Source organism: Macrobrachium nipponense, chromosome 33 (genome assembly GCF_015104395.2).
Source record: "Macrobrachium nipponense isolate FS-2020 chromosome 33, ASM1510439v2, whole genome shotgun sequence".
In the NCBI taxonomy this organism is placed as follows: domain Eukaryota; kingdom Metazoa; phylum Arthropoda; class Malacostraca; order Decapoda; family Palaemonidae; genus Macrobrachium; species Macrobrachium nipponense.
In genome coordinates, this window is record NC_087219.1 from 50,063,278 (window position 1) to 50,078,589 (window position 15,312).

Genomic DNA, 15,312 nt, shown 5'->3' on the forward strand with positions numbered 1-15,312 from the left:
CAGAAAAGGAGGCTTCACCTACAAGCAAGATTCTCCAGTCGCTTCAGCAGCAACTTCGAGATGTTATTTCTTCGAGAGAGACTGTTCCACGTCGCCGTAGAAAGGATGACAATCTCCCTGTGAAGAGGTCGAGGCGTTCTCCCTCTCCCTCTCCTCTCTCTCTCCGTTTGAGTTTAGTCTCCCTCGAGTTCGTTCCGCTCCCCAGCAACTCTCTAGAGGAGGCGAGAAATTCGTTTCTCGCTCTCGAGAAGCGGTTGTATCCGCTACTACGAAACATGTAGATAGGAAGCGCGTTTCTTTAGATGCCGAGCGCGCTTCTATGAAAGTCAAGCGCGCTTCAGTGGACGCCAGAGCGTGATTCGGTGCAAGTTAAGCGAGCGCCAGTGGATGCTCAGCGCGCCGCCAGTGGACGCCAGGTGTGCACCTGTAGCTGTCGAGCGCGCGTTCAGTCGGCGCCAGAAGATTGGCATCGGACGCCAAGCGCGCGCCTACGGACGTCAGTTTTCCACCACCGCAAGCGCAAGTGGAAGTGGAACTCTTCCTGTTCGCCGCTCTTTCTCTTTTGAGAAAGCTCGTGACTCTTCCTTACTTCCTCCGACTTCTCCAGTGTCTGAAGAGGAAATTAGTGACGCTTTAGTCGAAGTGGACGAAGAACAGCATTGGCTCCAGTCTCGATGGACTACAAGGTTTTAACTCGTCTGCTACAGTCAGTCTTTGCAGACACTTTTCAGCCTGAAGCTCCACGTACTCCTCCCTCTCAGTTTTCATCATCCAAAGCTACTAGATCTTGGCTTTTGTGAAAATTAAGATCACTTTCTACGAAGCAGCTTTTCGCAAGGTCCACGATTGGATGGAAAGAGGAAGCTTCAGCAAACTTCTTTCGCTTTACCACCTTCAAGACTTTGTGGCAAAGCTGGTATGTGGAGAAGAGACGGGAGAAAACGTCGGAGTTAAGCTTCCAGCCTCGGCTCAAGGAGACTTTGGTAGTATTGTGGATGCCGCCAGAAGATCTTTTCTGTCTCTTCCAAGTCTCTTGGACGCATAGTGAGCTAGATTTTCACCTTAAAGGTCCTCTTCAGGACACTAGAGGTCTTTAATTTTTTCTTGACTGGTGTCTAGGAGTTTTGGATGCCAGGCCAGGAGTTCTGATCATCCGTCTGGGGAGGAGCTGTCCAGTGTATTGTCTGCATGGCCACAACCAAACCAAGGCCGTCAGGGATGGTTCTGACGAATTGGCTGCTCATTTTCAGCACGGGGACTACTTAAGAAGAGAGCACTCTTTTGCAATTTTACCGCAAAGTCGGTCTCGCCCGCGCAAAAAGCGGATTCTCTTTTCGCGCTTTCTCAGAACATCTTCATTCCCCCAGTCTATGGTAAAGGACATAGCCGCCAGTCTCCAGGAGAAGGCAACCCAAGACCTTCTGGCGCAGTCTTCTAGGAAGCCTACAACTACTTCGTCTTCTGGGTCCTCTGAATTTGAAGAAATCGAAGCCCTTTCGATCTGCTTCTTCCTCGAAGGCCAGCCCCTCGAGGAAGAGGCTCTTTCAGAGGCAAGACCCCCGCTCCTTGGCGCAGTCTTCTAGGAAGCCTACAACTACTTTCGTCTTCTGGGTCATTGCTTTGAGAAAATCGACCCGTTCGATCTGCTTCTTCTTCCTCGAAGCCAGCCCCTCGAGGAAGACGGCTCTTTCAGATGCAAGACCCCCGCTCCTTCTAAGAGCAAGTAAGTAGAAGAATATTAAGTGAGAGGGAAGTCCTTCAGCCACCGGTAGGAGCCACTTCTACATTTCTCGAGAGCCTGGGAAGAAGACGAAGTGCCGACGCTTGGTCTCTGGACATCGTCAAGAAGGGGTACAGAATTCCTTTCCTGAAGTTAACCCGCGTCTTCGACACCAAAGGATTTTGTCTCCTTCGTATCAGGGAGAAAAACGGAAAGCGCTTCACGATCTACTAGATCAAATGATCGAGAAGCAGGCGGTGGAGCAGGTCTTCGACCGGAGTTCTCCAGGGTTTTACAACCGTTTGTTCCTAGTGCCGAAGCAGTCAGGGGAGTGGCGCCCCGTTCTGGATGTCAGCAGTCTAAATCGCTTCGTTACCAAGCAGAAGTTCAAGATGGAGACATCTCAATAGTGCTACAGCCTTAAGACCGGGGGATTGGATGGTCTCATTAGAACCTTCCAGGACGCATACTTTCACGTCCCCATGCCATCCCCGATCAAGCAAAATACCTGCGGTTTTGTCCTGAAAGGGAAGGTATTCCAGTTCAGGGCACCCTGCTTCGGTCGCAGCACGGCGCCGATGGTGTTCACCGTTCTTATGAAGAACGTTGCGAGGTGGCTACATCTTGCGGAAATAAGGATCTCTCTCTACCTAGACGACTGGCTTATTCGAGCTCATCGCAAGACCGGTGTCTGAAGGACATTCACACGACTTTGTCGTTAGCGAGGTCCCTGGACTTCTGGTGAACCTCGAAAAGTCGCATCTGACTCCTTCTCAATCCTTAGTCTATCTGGGAATTCAGATGGACTCAGTGGCTTTTCGGGCTTTTACCGTCCCAGGGCGACAACTTCAATGCCTAGACAAGTGTCACCTTTCCTAAGGAAGGAAACATGCTCGGTGAGGGAATGGATGAGTCTTGCTGGGTGACCTATTTTCCTACTGGAGAAGTTTGTTTCTCTGGAAGGTTGCACCTTCGACCACTTCAGTTCTTCCTCTCAAGCAATTGGTCACGCAAACAGGATCTAGAAGAGGTCTTGTTTTTTGACGGAAGAAGTGAAAAAGCACCTCAAATGGTGGGTCGGATCCAAAAAGAAGCTTGCGGAAGGACTTTCGCTCAAGCTTCGGAAAACCCCGACCCTAGTTGTTGTCTCCGACGCGTCCTCCACGGGTTGGGGAGCAAGTGTCAGGCACCTGGAGAGGGGAACAGGTGTCCTGGCACATCAGTCTAAAAGAACTTTCAGCGATTTATCTTGCTCTAAGGTTCTTCCAAGAGGAAGTCTCCAACAAAGTGGTTCAGATAAACTCGGACAACACCACAGCCTGGCATACCTCAGGAACAGTGGGGAACTCACTCTCCTTCTCTGTTCGCCATCGCGAAGAATATCCTGATATGGGCGAAGTCGCAAAACATCACGATTCTGACAAGATTAGTGGAAAAACGCTTGGCGAAGCGGCCCACCTCAGTCGGCAAGGACAGCTTCTGCCGACGGAATGGACCCCTTCATCAGGAGGTATGCCACAGGCATTATGGAAACTGTGGGGACGTCCTCATGTGGACGTTTTCGCAACCTTCCCGAACGAAGAGACTTCCACTTTATTGCTCCCCAGTTCTGGACCCGGGAGTAGTGGCAGTAGACGCCCTACTGTGGAATTGGTCGGGACTAGACATTTACGCTTTTCCCCCATTCAAGATCCTCGGGGAAGTGATGAGGAAGTTTCGCTGCATCAGAGGGAGCGAGGATGACCCTCATCGCCCCCTTCTGGCCAGTCGTGACTGGTTCACGGAGGGGATGTCCTTCTGGTAGACTTTCCAAGGACTATGCTAAGGAAAGATCTACTCAGACAGCCCCACTTCGAGAGGTACCACAAAAACCTCCCGCTCTGAGTCTGACTGCGTTCAGACTATCAAGAAGTTGGCCAGAGCGAGGGGGTTTTTCAAGACCTGTGGCAACGGCGATTACCACCGCAAGGAGGCCCTCCTCAATCGCAGTTTACCAATCGAAGTGGGCTGTCTTTAAGTGGTGCAGAAAGAAGGGCATCATTTCCTCCACCTCAACCTCTGTGAGAACCAAGATAGCAGATTTCCTTCTTCACCTTGGTTAGGAAGAGAAGCGAAACTAGCCGTTCCCACGATTAAAGGCTACAGAAGCGTGATTTCTGTAGTCTTCAGGCATAGAGGACTCGACTTAGTGAATGACAGAGACATTCATGATCTCATTAGATCATTTGAGACTGTGAAAGTTCTCCAACCGAAAGTACCATCGTCCCCGGAACTTAGACGTGGTACTTAAGTTTCTCATGTCGAGTCAATTTGAACCGCTCCATTTAGCTTCGCTTAGGAATCTTACTAAGAAGACCATTTTCCTAACCGCTCTGACGACGGCGAAGTACAAGTCATAAGCAAGCACATTGGGTTCAAGGATCATAGTGCAGTTTGTTCCTTAAGCCCTACGTTCTTAGCAAAGAACGAGAAACCTTCCAACCCTTGGCCGGCCGAGGACGTTTGAGATCAAAGGGTTGTCGGAGCTAGTGGGACCTGAAGCTGAGAGAGTCCTGTGTCCTGTCAGGCTCTCAAGTTTTATTTGCAGAAAACCAAGAGCATGCAGAGGCTCTTCGGAGAACTTTGTGGTGCTCTGTGAAAAAACCAGATCTTCCGATGTCGAAGAACGCACTGGCGTTCTTCTTAAGAAGTACGGTTAAGGAAGCCCATGAAAAGTGTAGTGAAAGTGACATGGAGCTTCTAAAAGTGAAAGCCCACGAGTGGAGAGCTATTGCTACTTCGGTGGCTTTTCACAAGAATATGGCAATCAAAGTATTTTTTGGGCGCCACTTATTGGCGAAGCAAATTCGGTGTTTGCTTCACACTACCTGCAGGAGGTGAAAGCAACATACGAAAATTGTTACTTGCTCGGACCATACGTCGCTGCAGACACTGTTTTGGGGGCAGGAGGTAGCGCTCATCCTATCCTTTAATGGTTAGGGGAGTTTTTAACTTGTGTTATGGTTGTGGGGTTGACCGCCTGCAGCGGATCTCCCTTCCATTAGCTTAGTCTAAGTGGGATACCTTTGGTAGGCTACGCCAGGTGGTTTTATTTTACTTCGTTGCCCTCATTGTATGGTCAATGGTCTAGTCACGTCGTGGTCTCGCCCCTGTTGACAGATTATCTGGAGTGCACCAGCTTTATAGGTCTCTACCTCGCTGGCAACTCTAGTAGCACAAGCAGACTTACGCGGCAGTAACCACGAAGTCAGCTATGCTAACAGGTAAGGAACCAAGATATCAATTATCTGCATATATATGTTTCCTAAAATCTTCATATTCTGTCTACTCCCCACCACCAAAGGTGGGATTCAGGTATATATATCTGACAGGTAAGTTTCATGAACAAAATGATATTGTAATGATACAATTAAGTTTGTTCATACTTACCTGGCAGATATATATAATCAAGTACCCACCCACCTCCCCTCAGGAGACAGTGGAAATAAAAATTATGAATAGAAAATGGGAATGGTTCCTGATACCCGCCTCCCAGCGGTGGGAATGGGTACTAACCACCTGACTCCCACTGCGTGTGTCGTAAGTGTTTAAATTTCTGTCGAATTCGGAAAAATACAGCTATATATATCTGCCAGGTAAGTATGAACAAACTTAATTGTATCATTACAATATCATTTTTATATTATTCAGTGCCCTCCTGCTTTTCCCACTAGAGATAAACGGTAACTTAGAGGAATGAGGCCTGTTTTTTGGGGGGATTTGATGGAGTAGACTGGCACATATGTAGTCAGGTTTCTTCTTTCAGTTTCCTAGGTTGTGCATCTAGATCTGTGGGGCACATAGTAAGGTTATTTATGATTAGTGGGTTTGTATGGAATGTGTTTTAATGTAAAAACTTTGTATCTCAGTGCTTATGTTCATTTTGTAACTATTCCTGTGGATGAGTTCTATAAAAGTTTAGAAATATGACTTAATGGTCTCATTAATGTTAGGATATTTCCTCTTAGAAATATGTCGTAACTGTCTTGCTCATGCCAACATTTTTCGTCTTAGAAATTTGTTGTTTTTAATGTTGGTTCTCTTGCAAATACTATTCTTTATTTATAGTACTATAAATATTTTTTAAAGTACTTTATTTTCATTAGTAAATAGTTTCTTTGACTTTGTCGTTTATATTCAATTTTTTCTTGATTCAGCAATTCATGGGAGATAATGTTCCAGCAGTGTTATAATTGGTCAAGTGGATTCATGTGGCTCTAAAAGTAAGTTTTCCTGAAAGTTTTTATTAGCAGTTTCGTGTTAACAGTTCCTTAGTATTTTAATTCTTGCTGAGAAATTCATTTTCACTTTATCTGCATTGTTAGTCTTTGTAGGTTAATACTCATTGCATGAGTAGTGTGAGCAGTGTATGAAACCACAATGTAAATGTCTCTTCTCTTTTTTGTAGAGCAATAACCTTTCAGTAATTTAACAGAGGCAAATGCTAATGATGTAGATTTAGTATAATTGGTATGCATACTACATTAGATTCTTTCTATTTAAATTCTAAATGCAGTAGTGTAGCAATAGAGACCCAGGGAACTGCCATCTAGGTCATCTGCAGATGACTTAGAGTTAAAAACAGAGTCAAAGGAAGAGGTTTTGGAAATCTTAAAAGGTGGAAGAGTAGAATGGAGAGTAGAGGACTGAGCAAAACTCACGGTGACTGGAAAAGAATCAAAGGGAAAAAGTAGTCAGAATGGTGGCCATGTGAATGCACTAAGAAAGGAAATTGGACTATGTGCTGTGTATGAAATGTAACATATGATGTCATAAGTGAAGCTCAACATTGCAAAATATACATGGAGTAAGAGATTTTCAGTGCCTAAAACGTTAAAAAAGCTGTAGGGTATGATTTTTTAAAATGTGATTAACTTTTAAGGTCTTTAAAAACCCAAACACTTCAGCCCATTTTTCTTCAGACAAAATAAGTATCCTGTGTAGTCTGTAGCTTTAGCTGCAAGATATCAAAGGGTCTGGTAGGCAGGGAGGTTATAAGTGCAGAGGAAAAAATTATTTTCATCACAAACCAAATATTTTTTTATATAATTTATTTGTGTTTCTACACAAATATAAGTTACTACATTCCCAGTAGAAGATATGAAAAATGACTTCATGCCAGATTAAAAAATAATGAACACTATAAGTAGGTGACATAACCTGAAATATACCTTCACTTTACCTGCATTGAGGGGAGTTAATGGTATAAGTGACAGTTGGTGAAGAGGTGAAGAGGAGGAGGAAGGATGTTTTGTTTGGAAGGGGAATTGCCTTGCATAAAATGTCAGGTAACACGCCTATCTAGGTTTTGTTTTTCTTTTATGTCACTTATGACCACTAAAACTTGCATGAGGCTCACTGGACCTTGATCAGACTAAAATTGCCTCCTGGGGTTTGCTTTTGCATTTGTTTTAAATTTTTCTGCTGTGAGATATGACATTGTTGAAAATTTTTATGACGTGCTACAGCTGTCTAGGTGAAATTTTTCTATAAAAGTTTGTAACACCCAATTTTCAACACATTTCTTTGCTTAGGAATATCTCCCCTTCCCTCCTGATAAAGCAGTTTCTTGGCAATCCTTTCATTCTCCTTCTGAAGGTCTTTTGAGGTCTTTGGTGGTGAGCTTAGTATTCATGTCCTCCACCACTCCTCGACATCATTTTCACTCCTCCAAGCCCTTTGACCTGTTCATAGACACAGTACCCTCAACAGCAGGATCAGCAACAGGGTCAGCCTTACAGCCTTCAAAGTCTCTGGTACAGCATCTGGCCACAGTTTCTGCCAGGCTAAGTTCATGGTCCTGTGAGATGATTCTTCCTAAGCTTTGTCAATGAGACTTAAGAAATGGGTATTCGAGTGTTTTTTCCAGATCTCTCTGAGAGTTAATTACTGTCAGAGATCACTTCAAACCTTTGCAACAGTGCTTTGATGTAGAGTTTCGTAAAGTTTAAATGACATGTTGGTTCATGGACTGGGTGAGAGGAGTTTCTTTTGGGGGACCATAACTGTACACCTTCATCAGTTTGTCCTCTTAACCTGGAGGTGGAGTAATGCACTTTCCATCACAAGAAAGGCCTTAAGTGGAGATTTGTTTTCCTGGAGGTATTTCTTGCATCCACTCAGTAAAGAAAAATGTCTGCTTCCCCAAGCTTTGTTATTAGCCCTCCGCATAATATTTAATTTACTATTCATGACATTATTTCTCATAGAAATCCTCAAGATTTTAGAGCGATGAATAAGCAGAGGTCTAAGTTTGAAGTTCCCACTTGCATTCCCACACAACAGTAGAGTTAACCAGGCCCTCAATTGGCTAGTGACCTGGCAGTTAGTTTTCCTTTGAGTGATGTAGGTTCTCTTTGGCATTTTCTTACAAAAGAGGCTTCTTTCATCACTTGTTAGGGAATAAAACCCTCAGCCTTTACATAGTCCTTAAATTCATGAACGAATTTTTCTGCAGTGTCTTTGTTAGAATGGGTAGCCTCCCCATACATCACCCCACTATTTATGTCACTTTAAACAATTTTCCAAAATACCCCCTTAGCTTTAGCTTTGAAAATACACTGTATATATCAGCACTTGTTCCATGGTTTTTTTATGTTGAGAGGTTACCATGGAACTGCTTTGCTCTTGCACAAATAATGGCACCAGAAATACTTTCACCTACTGATTGATTTTCATTTTTCCAAATCAGTTATAGTTTTCTGCCACTTTGTTTCTTACATAAATGCTTTCACCCCTTTAGCAGTGTCAACCCTTTTAAAGACCTCTTAATTTTTTGGTACAGTGGGGATCATAGGCTTCACAGTACCATACTTCTCAGCAAGATCAGATTAGCCTCACTCTCATATTATGCTGTGAGGTGTTTTTCCACTTCAGTGGCATCTCCTGCTACTTTTTGGTTTACTCCTGTCCCTACCCTCTTTTAGCCCCATGATGGCTTTTTGAATAAGGATTTTAAAAAAGCACCAAGAAAACAAAGGTAAGCAGGAATATTTACTGTGAATTTTAGCAGAGATGTCCAATGAATGAATGCTATGGGGAAACTACCCTAATTGCTCTTTGTTTAAGCAAGCATGACAGAGGAGGCTCATACAGGTTCCAAACTTTGATATGCATGCCAACAAATTGCTATTGGTTTTTTGAGAACTGAAAGTTTTCAAGGTGGGAGATGTTCACTGTTAAGTGCAATCCTGCAGGTAGGGGTATAAGCATTTTTCTTTGTTCTTATTTTCCGGTTATATCACTGGGTTTCAGTAGTGTTGCACAACCATTGGAATGCATATTTCATAGACTTCGAGCAGGATGAGTCTGTTCTTTTGTTTATTTGTTATTATTTTACTCAGATAATCATCAAGCCGGCTACGTGCAGTCCCCGGGAATAGGTTTGTCTTAAATAATAAGTATCGGATGTTACACCATACTTTTAGACCAAAACTTTTGTATTTATATGTTTACCGGCCTTAAGCTACGGTTAATAATTGCCTTAAAACTAGTTCTTGAATGTAACGCCATTCAATTAGGACAAATTCTTTTTGCATTCGTGATTGTTCGCTGGACAGAGGCTATTCGCAAGCCGTCAGTATACTACCTGAAAGTTATTTGTGAGTGTTAACACATTCTTTTAGGCCAAATGTTTAACACATTCTTTTAGGCCAAATGTTTGTTAACACATTCTTTTAGGCCAAATGTTTGCAGTTAGGCCAAAACATTTTGTTTTGTTATCTGAGCCTGGGATGCTCATCACTTTCCTTTGCATAGACTCAATGGTTGGACCTTGTTTTCATCCTTTGATAAGTTGCATTTGTTCCCTCTTGACACTATGAAGGAGGTTCTGTCTGCCATCCTGAAGATATCGATGCACGACTTGATAGCTCAGTCAAAGGCATTCACAGATGAGTTTGGCTTCTCCTGCCAAGATTTATTTTACTCTGCAACAGCCCTTTCAAGGAGGGCTGTCACGTTGCAACAGCCCTTTCGAGGAGGGATGTCAGTCCTCAAGAGAGACCCTGCTCCAATCTTTAGACCTCTTCGAAGTCCTTTAAGAAGTCTTCCGCCAAGACTTCCTAGTCCTTTGCACTCCTGTCGGGGCCAGACTGCTCCTATTTTTGGAGGAATGGAGTTGCCGGGGGCCAAAACATTGGGTGGTTTAAGTTCTTCAAAGAAGCTACTCCATTCCTTTCCAGGAAGTATCCACCTTTCCAAGTCTCATATCACCCTTGGCGACTTATTTTGCATGATCAGAGAGGTTTTTTGGCTCTAGCATAAGAGGTACAATCTTTGATCAGGAAAGTTCAAGGTTCCATTCAAAACCTGGATCCAGTCTTTCTCCTTGACTTCTAGAACCACCGAACATCTCTCCAATTCCTGCTAGCTTGACGCCCAGCTCCTCTGATGCCAACTCATGCTCCTAGTGCCAGCCAATTCTTGAGTTCCTAACCCACCCAACACTTAGCTCCTCAGGTGCCAGCCACAGCCTGGTGCCAGCTCATGTTCTGAGTGTCCACCAGCTTCAGAAAGCCTAGCTCACCTGGCACTCAGTCCTCTTCCCTTCCTGCTGATGGACTTAATGCATAAAACAGAATGAGGGGATTAGCTAAGTCGTTCCTAATATTACCGTTAGGGGACCGGCACTGTATGCTTACACAGCAATTGAAGCACTACCTGAAAAATTTGAATTTAGGCTGCTGTGCATGGAAAACTATAAGCCATATGTAATTACTGGGTAAGTATATACAAAACCTTATTCTATTATTAAAATGTCATATTTTACACAAAGTGCTAATTGTGGTACGTATTTTCTTTTAAACATATTTTTGTGCTTGAGTTCACCATTATGTTAATATAGAAACAATATACAGTAGTATATGTAATTAGTACAAGAAAATATTGGGATAAGGAGAAAAATAATATTTGAAATTTTATCTAACACACCAGAAAAGGTTGTTTTGTTACCTGTCACATTAAGCGTAATAGATGCTTAATAAATTATGTTGCCTCATTTTATAAATTTTTGGAGACTGGGAACTATAATGTACTGCAACTTCAGTTGTACAAATAATGGTTAACTAATCTGGTTAAAACTTTAAAAAGAAATTATTATATGTATGTATTTCAGGAGAGTGCTTAACCTCGTTTCTTTTTTATTTCTTTCATGCACATCAAAGATTTCTCTGACATCTCCAGTGTAAACTGGGTTTGCAGAGGGAGAAACTTCTTGGCTGTTATGTTTGTAAATAAGCATGAGGTTATGTAGAGTTGTACTATTGGTTAAAATATCTTTATATCAGTAACAGTGTCATTTATCAGTATTTATGGATTGTTACGTTAGACATAAAAAAGCAAAAATGGCCTTCATGGATGGAAATTCACAATCATTTATGATGACTTCAAAGACTGAAAACAGTGTAAGAAAGCTTGAAATGATTGTAAATAAAAGGCATCTCTAATGCATGAGACCAGGATAGCCTGTGTATACCCTGTTGAAAGAGAATCCCTTACCTCCAAAGTTATCTTTTGTATCTAATCCTTTAAGAAAGTGATAGGTATAGTGATTTTATACTGTAAGAAATGTAAAATAATTTATGTTGTATGAAGAAAATGATTTACTTTTTCTATGGACTGCTTAAGGAGCAAGAGCCTGTCATTGTAATGTTGGCCTAATATAAAATAACAAGAATGAGCACTTTTTTCTCCTTTCTGACCAGATAATGATATTTTAATAGCCATTTTCAACTTTGTTAAATTTATTTGAATAGGTCTCATTACTTCTAGGAAACTTGGCCAATAGATACATAGCTGAATAGACATTTTACCAACATCCTTCATTTGTTGAAAAATTATTTTCAATACCTTTAACATTTATGTTCTTTGTATTTATTTACTGTATTGGTAAATTTTTTTTTATTTTAAGTTTTCATTATACTATGGCCGAAGCTTAAAAGTATTTTCTATTATGTAAATATAGGTTTATTGAAAATTAACATTCTCTAATTATGATATTTGCTTGGCAAGATGACCATTCCTTTCAGGCTAGTCCATAGAAAGGTTCTGTTTGGGGTATTATCTGTTTGGGGAGATTTGTGAAACCCATATTGCTACCATGATATCAGTAGGTAAGTAACTGATATGTTATTTTTGTGGAATATGCAGTCCACCATCAGATATTTGCTATGAATTGCACTGTATTTAGTTGAATTATTCCTGAGAGTCTGTTCAGTAGAGTACTATGTAGTGTGACTTTCTAGTATTCATGTCTGCAAACTAGTAGATTTTAAGAGTGAAATTATAAAGTGTATTGCAGTATAAGGTTTCAGATAAGTGTAGTAGAGCCTTGTAAGTACAATATACCTCACTGAACTGAAAGTTTCAACTTAGTTTTTAGGTTAAGACAATTGTGCCTACCATTTATGCATTTGTAGAATATTTTGTACGGCTGTAGTTCAGTTGGTATTTGTAGTAGATTGTGAATTTTTGGGAAAATACTGTTAGAAGGGTTATGCACAAGGTGTCACAGAATATTGTAGTTTTTTAATATATTTTCATATCGTTATGGAAATCTGAGTTTACTTAAGCCTTCATTGATTATTTCTACCAAGCCCCAGGAGAGTGCAAGAATTTCAGTTCAGTCTTTAATTTGGAATAGGGATTAATGTGTTTGTCAACTTAATAAATACACACACACACACAGGGAGTAGCTTTTGTATTTTGCTCATTAACACTTAAGAAGTGAAGAAAAAAGTACACAGTACAACAGTATTGTTGGTTTTTGTTTAGTAACATCTTGACTAGTCACTGTATGTTTTCCAATTTTTTGTAGTGGCTTAAATTAGTGATACTGTTATTGGTAATGTTTTTGGTCTGTTATTTTTTATTTATTGCTTAGTTTGCATAACTTCTTTGGTTTTTGTTTCAGAGTACTATAGGATTATGTATAAAGCTCTTGGCTTTATTGTGTGGCAGTCCTTCAGAGTTTTTAGAATTATGAACCAAATAAAAGTCTGGAAATTCTTTTAGAAATTTGGCTCTTGTATACTTTGGGATAGTGTTCACAGTGCATGCAAAATGATATTGTTAGTATACAATAAAGTTTTGTACATACTTACCTGGCAGATATATACTTAGCTTAGGTCTCTGACGTCACGACAGAAAATTCAAAACTCGCGGCACACGCTACAGGTAGGTCAGGTGATCTACCTTACCGCCGCTGGGAGGCGGGTGTAAGAACCAGTCCCCCTTTCTTGTCAGGTTATTTTCTTCCACCTGTCTCCTGAGGGGAGGCTGGGCGGGCCATCAATCGTATATATCTGCCAGGTAAGTATGTACAAAACTTTATTGTATACTAACAATATCATTTTTGTACATGAACTTCCCTGCCAGATATATACTTAGCTGATTGACACCCTTGGTGGAGGGAAAGAGACACATACTTACTTAGATAGTGGGGACAACACATGTTAAAGGAATACATAATATAAACCTCTGGTTCTTACCTGATTTAGGCAGAAGACTTGATAGTTACTGTCTATTAGTCTGCGTTGCCTAAAGAGTCTCAGCGAGGGCGTGACCTATGGCTGAAGAACTCTTTGGGTCTACCAATGGGAACTGAGTCCACTTACTTGGCAGAATCCAAGTAGGATCTGGTCAATGGGGATCAACCCGCTTACATGCCAGAGGCCTATCACTACCCAAATTGCAAGGAGCCTCAGCACAAACGATCAACACAACCAATACTAACATTAGTATACGAAAGAAGGAGCTGCCTCCTGCAACCTCCTTCGTACAACCAAAAAACTCAAACTTAAAACTAACAGGGAAAAAGGATTAAAAGGATGTGTTTCAGCTCCCTGCCCCAGCACTGAATCCGCCGATACGTAAGGGCCTAGCCCAAAACACTTATCATACGTAATCGATACGTCCTTTAGGTAGTGATTAGAGAAGACTGATTCACACCTCCAAAAAGTGGCCTTCATAAGGTTTTGTAATGACAAATTCTTCTTGAAAGCCAAAGACGTCGCGAAGGTTAAACTGTTGCTGATTGCAAGAAGTGTGTGCTTCTCTAATGACATTCCTGATAAAGAATGAGAGTGCATTTTTAGATAAGGGCCTACTGGGGTCCCTTACAGAGCACCAGAGATTGCTCTCATTAGCAGCAAGTCTTTTCTTCCTCTGAAGATAATATTTCAGGCTTCTCACCGGGCACAGAGATCTCTCCTCTTCTGTCCCAACTAAGGAGGAAAAGCTTTTGATTTCGAAGCTCCTGGGCCACGGCAAAGAAGTGGGGGTTTCAATTCTTGGCTAGGAAAGCCGAGGAAAAGAGCACCGCGGAGCCTCCTTGGAAACCTACCTCACCTTCTAGAGCCTGCAGCTCGCTGACCCTCTTTGCTGACGCTAACGCACAGAGAAAAAGTCTTCATCGAAAGGTCTCTGAACGAAGCAGCATGGGGAGGTTCGAACCTTGAGGACCTCAGGAAGAGCAGCACGACATCTAGATTCCAGCTAGGCACTAAGGAGGAGGTTCTTTTAACCGTTTCAAACGATCTGATTAAATCATGGAGGTATCCTTGTCCTCAGATATGTTTAATCCTCTATGACGAAAAAACTGAGGAAAGCATGCTCCTGTATCCCTTGATGGTGGAGACAACCAACCCGCATTTTTCCCTCAGGAAGATAAGGAAATCTGCTATCTGAGTCACAGAGGTACTGGAGGAGGAAACTTTATGAGTCCTGCACCAGCATCGAAAACATCCCACTGTGACTGGTAGACTCTAGATGTGGAAGGTCTACGTGCATTGGCAATAGCCCTTGCAGACTTTGCCGAAAAGCCCACCTTAGCTCCTGACGAGACTCTTGATAGTCTGAATCCAGTCAGACTGAGAGCGGGAGGTTTTTTGTGAAACCTGTCGAAGTGGGGCTGTTTGAGCAGATCGACTCTTAGAGGTAGGGATCTTGGGACATCCACCAGCCATTCCAGTACCTCTGTGAACAGTCGTGCGCGGGCCAGAACGGAGCTATCAACGTCATCCTTGCTCCCTCTGACGCTGCGAATTTCCTTAACGTTTCCCCTATAATCTTGAAAGGCGGGAACGCGTAAAGATCCAGATTCCTCCAATCCATCAGGAATGCATCTATTGCCACTGCTCTTGGGTCTGCAATAGGGGAGCAGTATAGATCTATCCGCGCATTCCTGGAGGTCGCAAATAGATCGAGATGGGGCCTGCCCCACGTCCTCCACAGCTCCTGGCATACGTCCGCGTGCAGAGTCCACTCTGAGGGAAGGACTTGATTCCTTCTGCTTAGCAGATCCGCTCTGACATTTCTTTCTCCCTGTACGAACCTGGTGAGAAAGCCTATGTTTCCTTTCCTCTTGACCACAAGAGGAGCCATCTCGCTGTCTCGTACAGGGAGAAAGAGTGAGTCCCTCCCTGTTTCCGAATGTAAGCCAGGGCGTGTAGTTTTGTCGGAGTTGATCTGAACATATTTCCCTTTTACGAGGGGTTCGAAGGTCTTGAGAGCTAACCAAATCGCTGTTAGCTCCTTCTTGTTGATGTGCCAGG

At 42.5% G+C, this 15,312-nt stretch overlaps 1 protein-coding gene across 1 annotated transcript in view; it reads left to right on the top strand.

Moving 5' to 3' along the window:
* Positions 1–12,766, top strand: part of LOC135202860 (bifunctional coenzyme A synthase-like) — a 62,693-nt gene extending 49,927 nt beyond the window's left edge. Inside the window, 2 exon segments of the mRNA XM_064232317.1 lie at positions 5,917–5,982; positions 10,924–12,766. Coding sequence (XP_064088387.1) covers positions 5,917–5,933 — 17 coding nt within the window. The 3' untranslated portion in view covers positions 5,934–5,982; positions 10,924–12,766.
* The last annotated feature ends 2,546 nt before the right edge of the window (positions 12,767–15,312 follow it).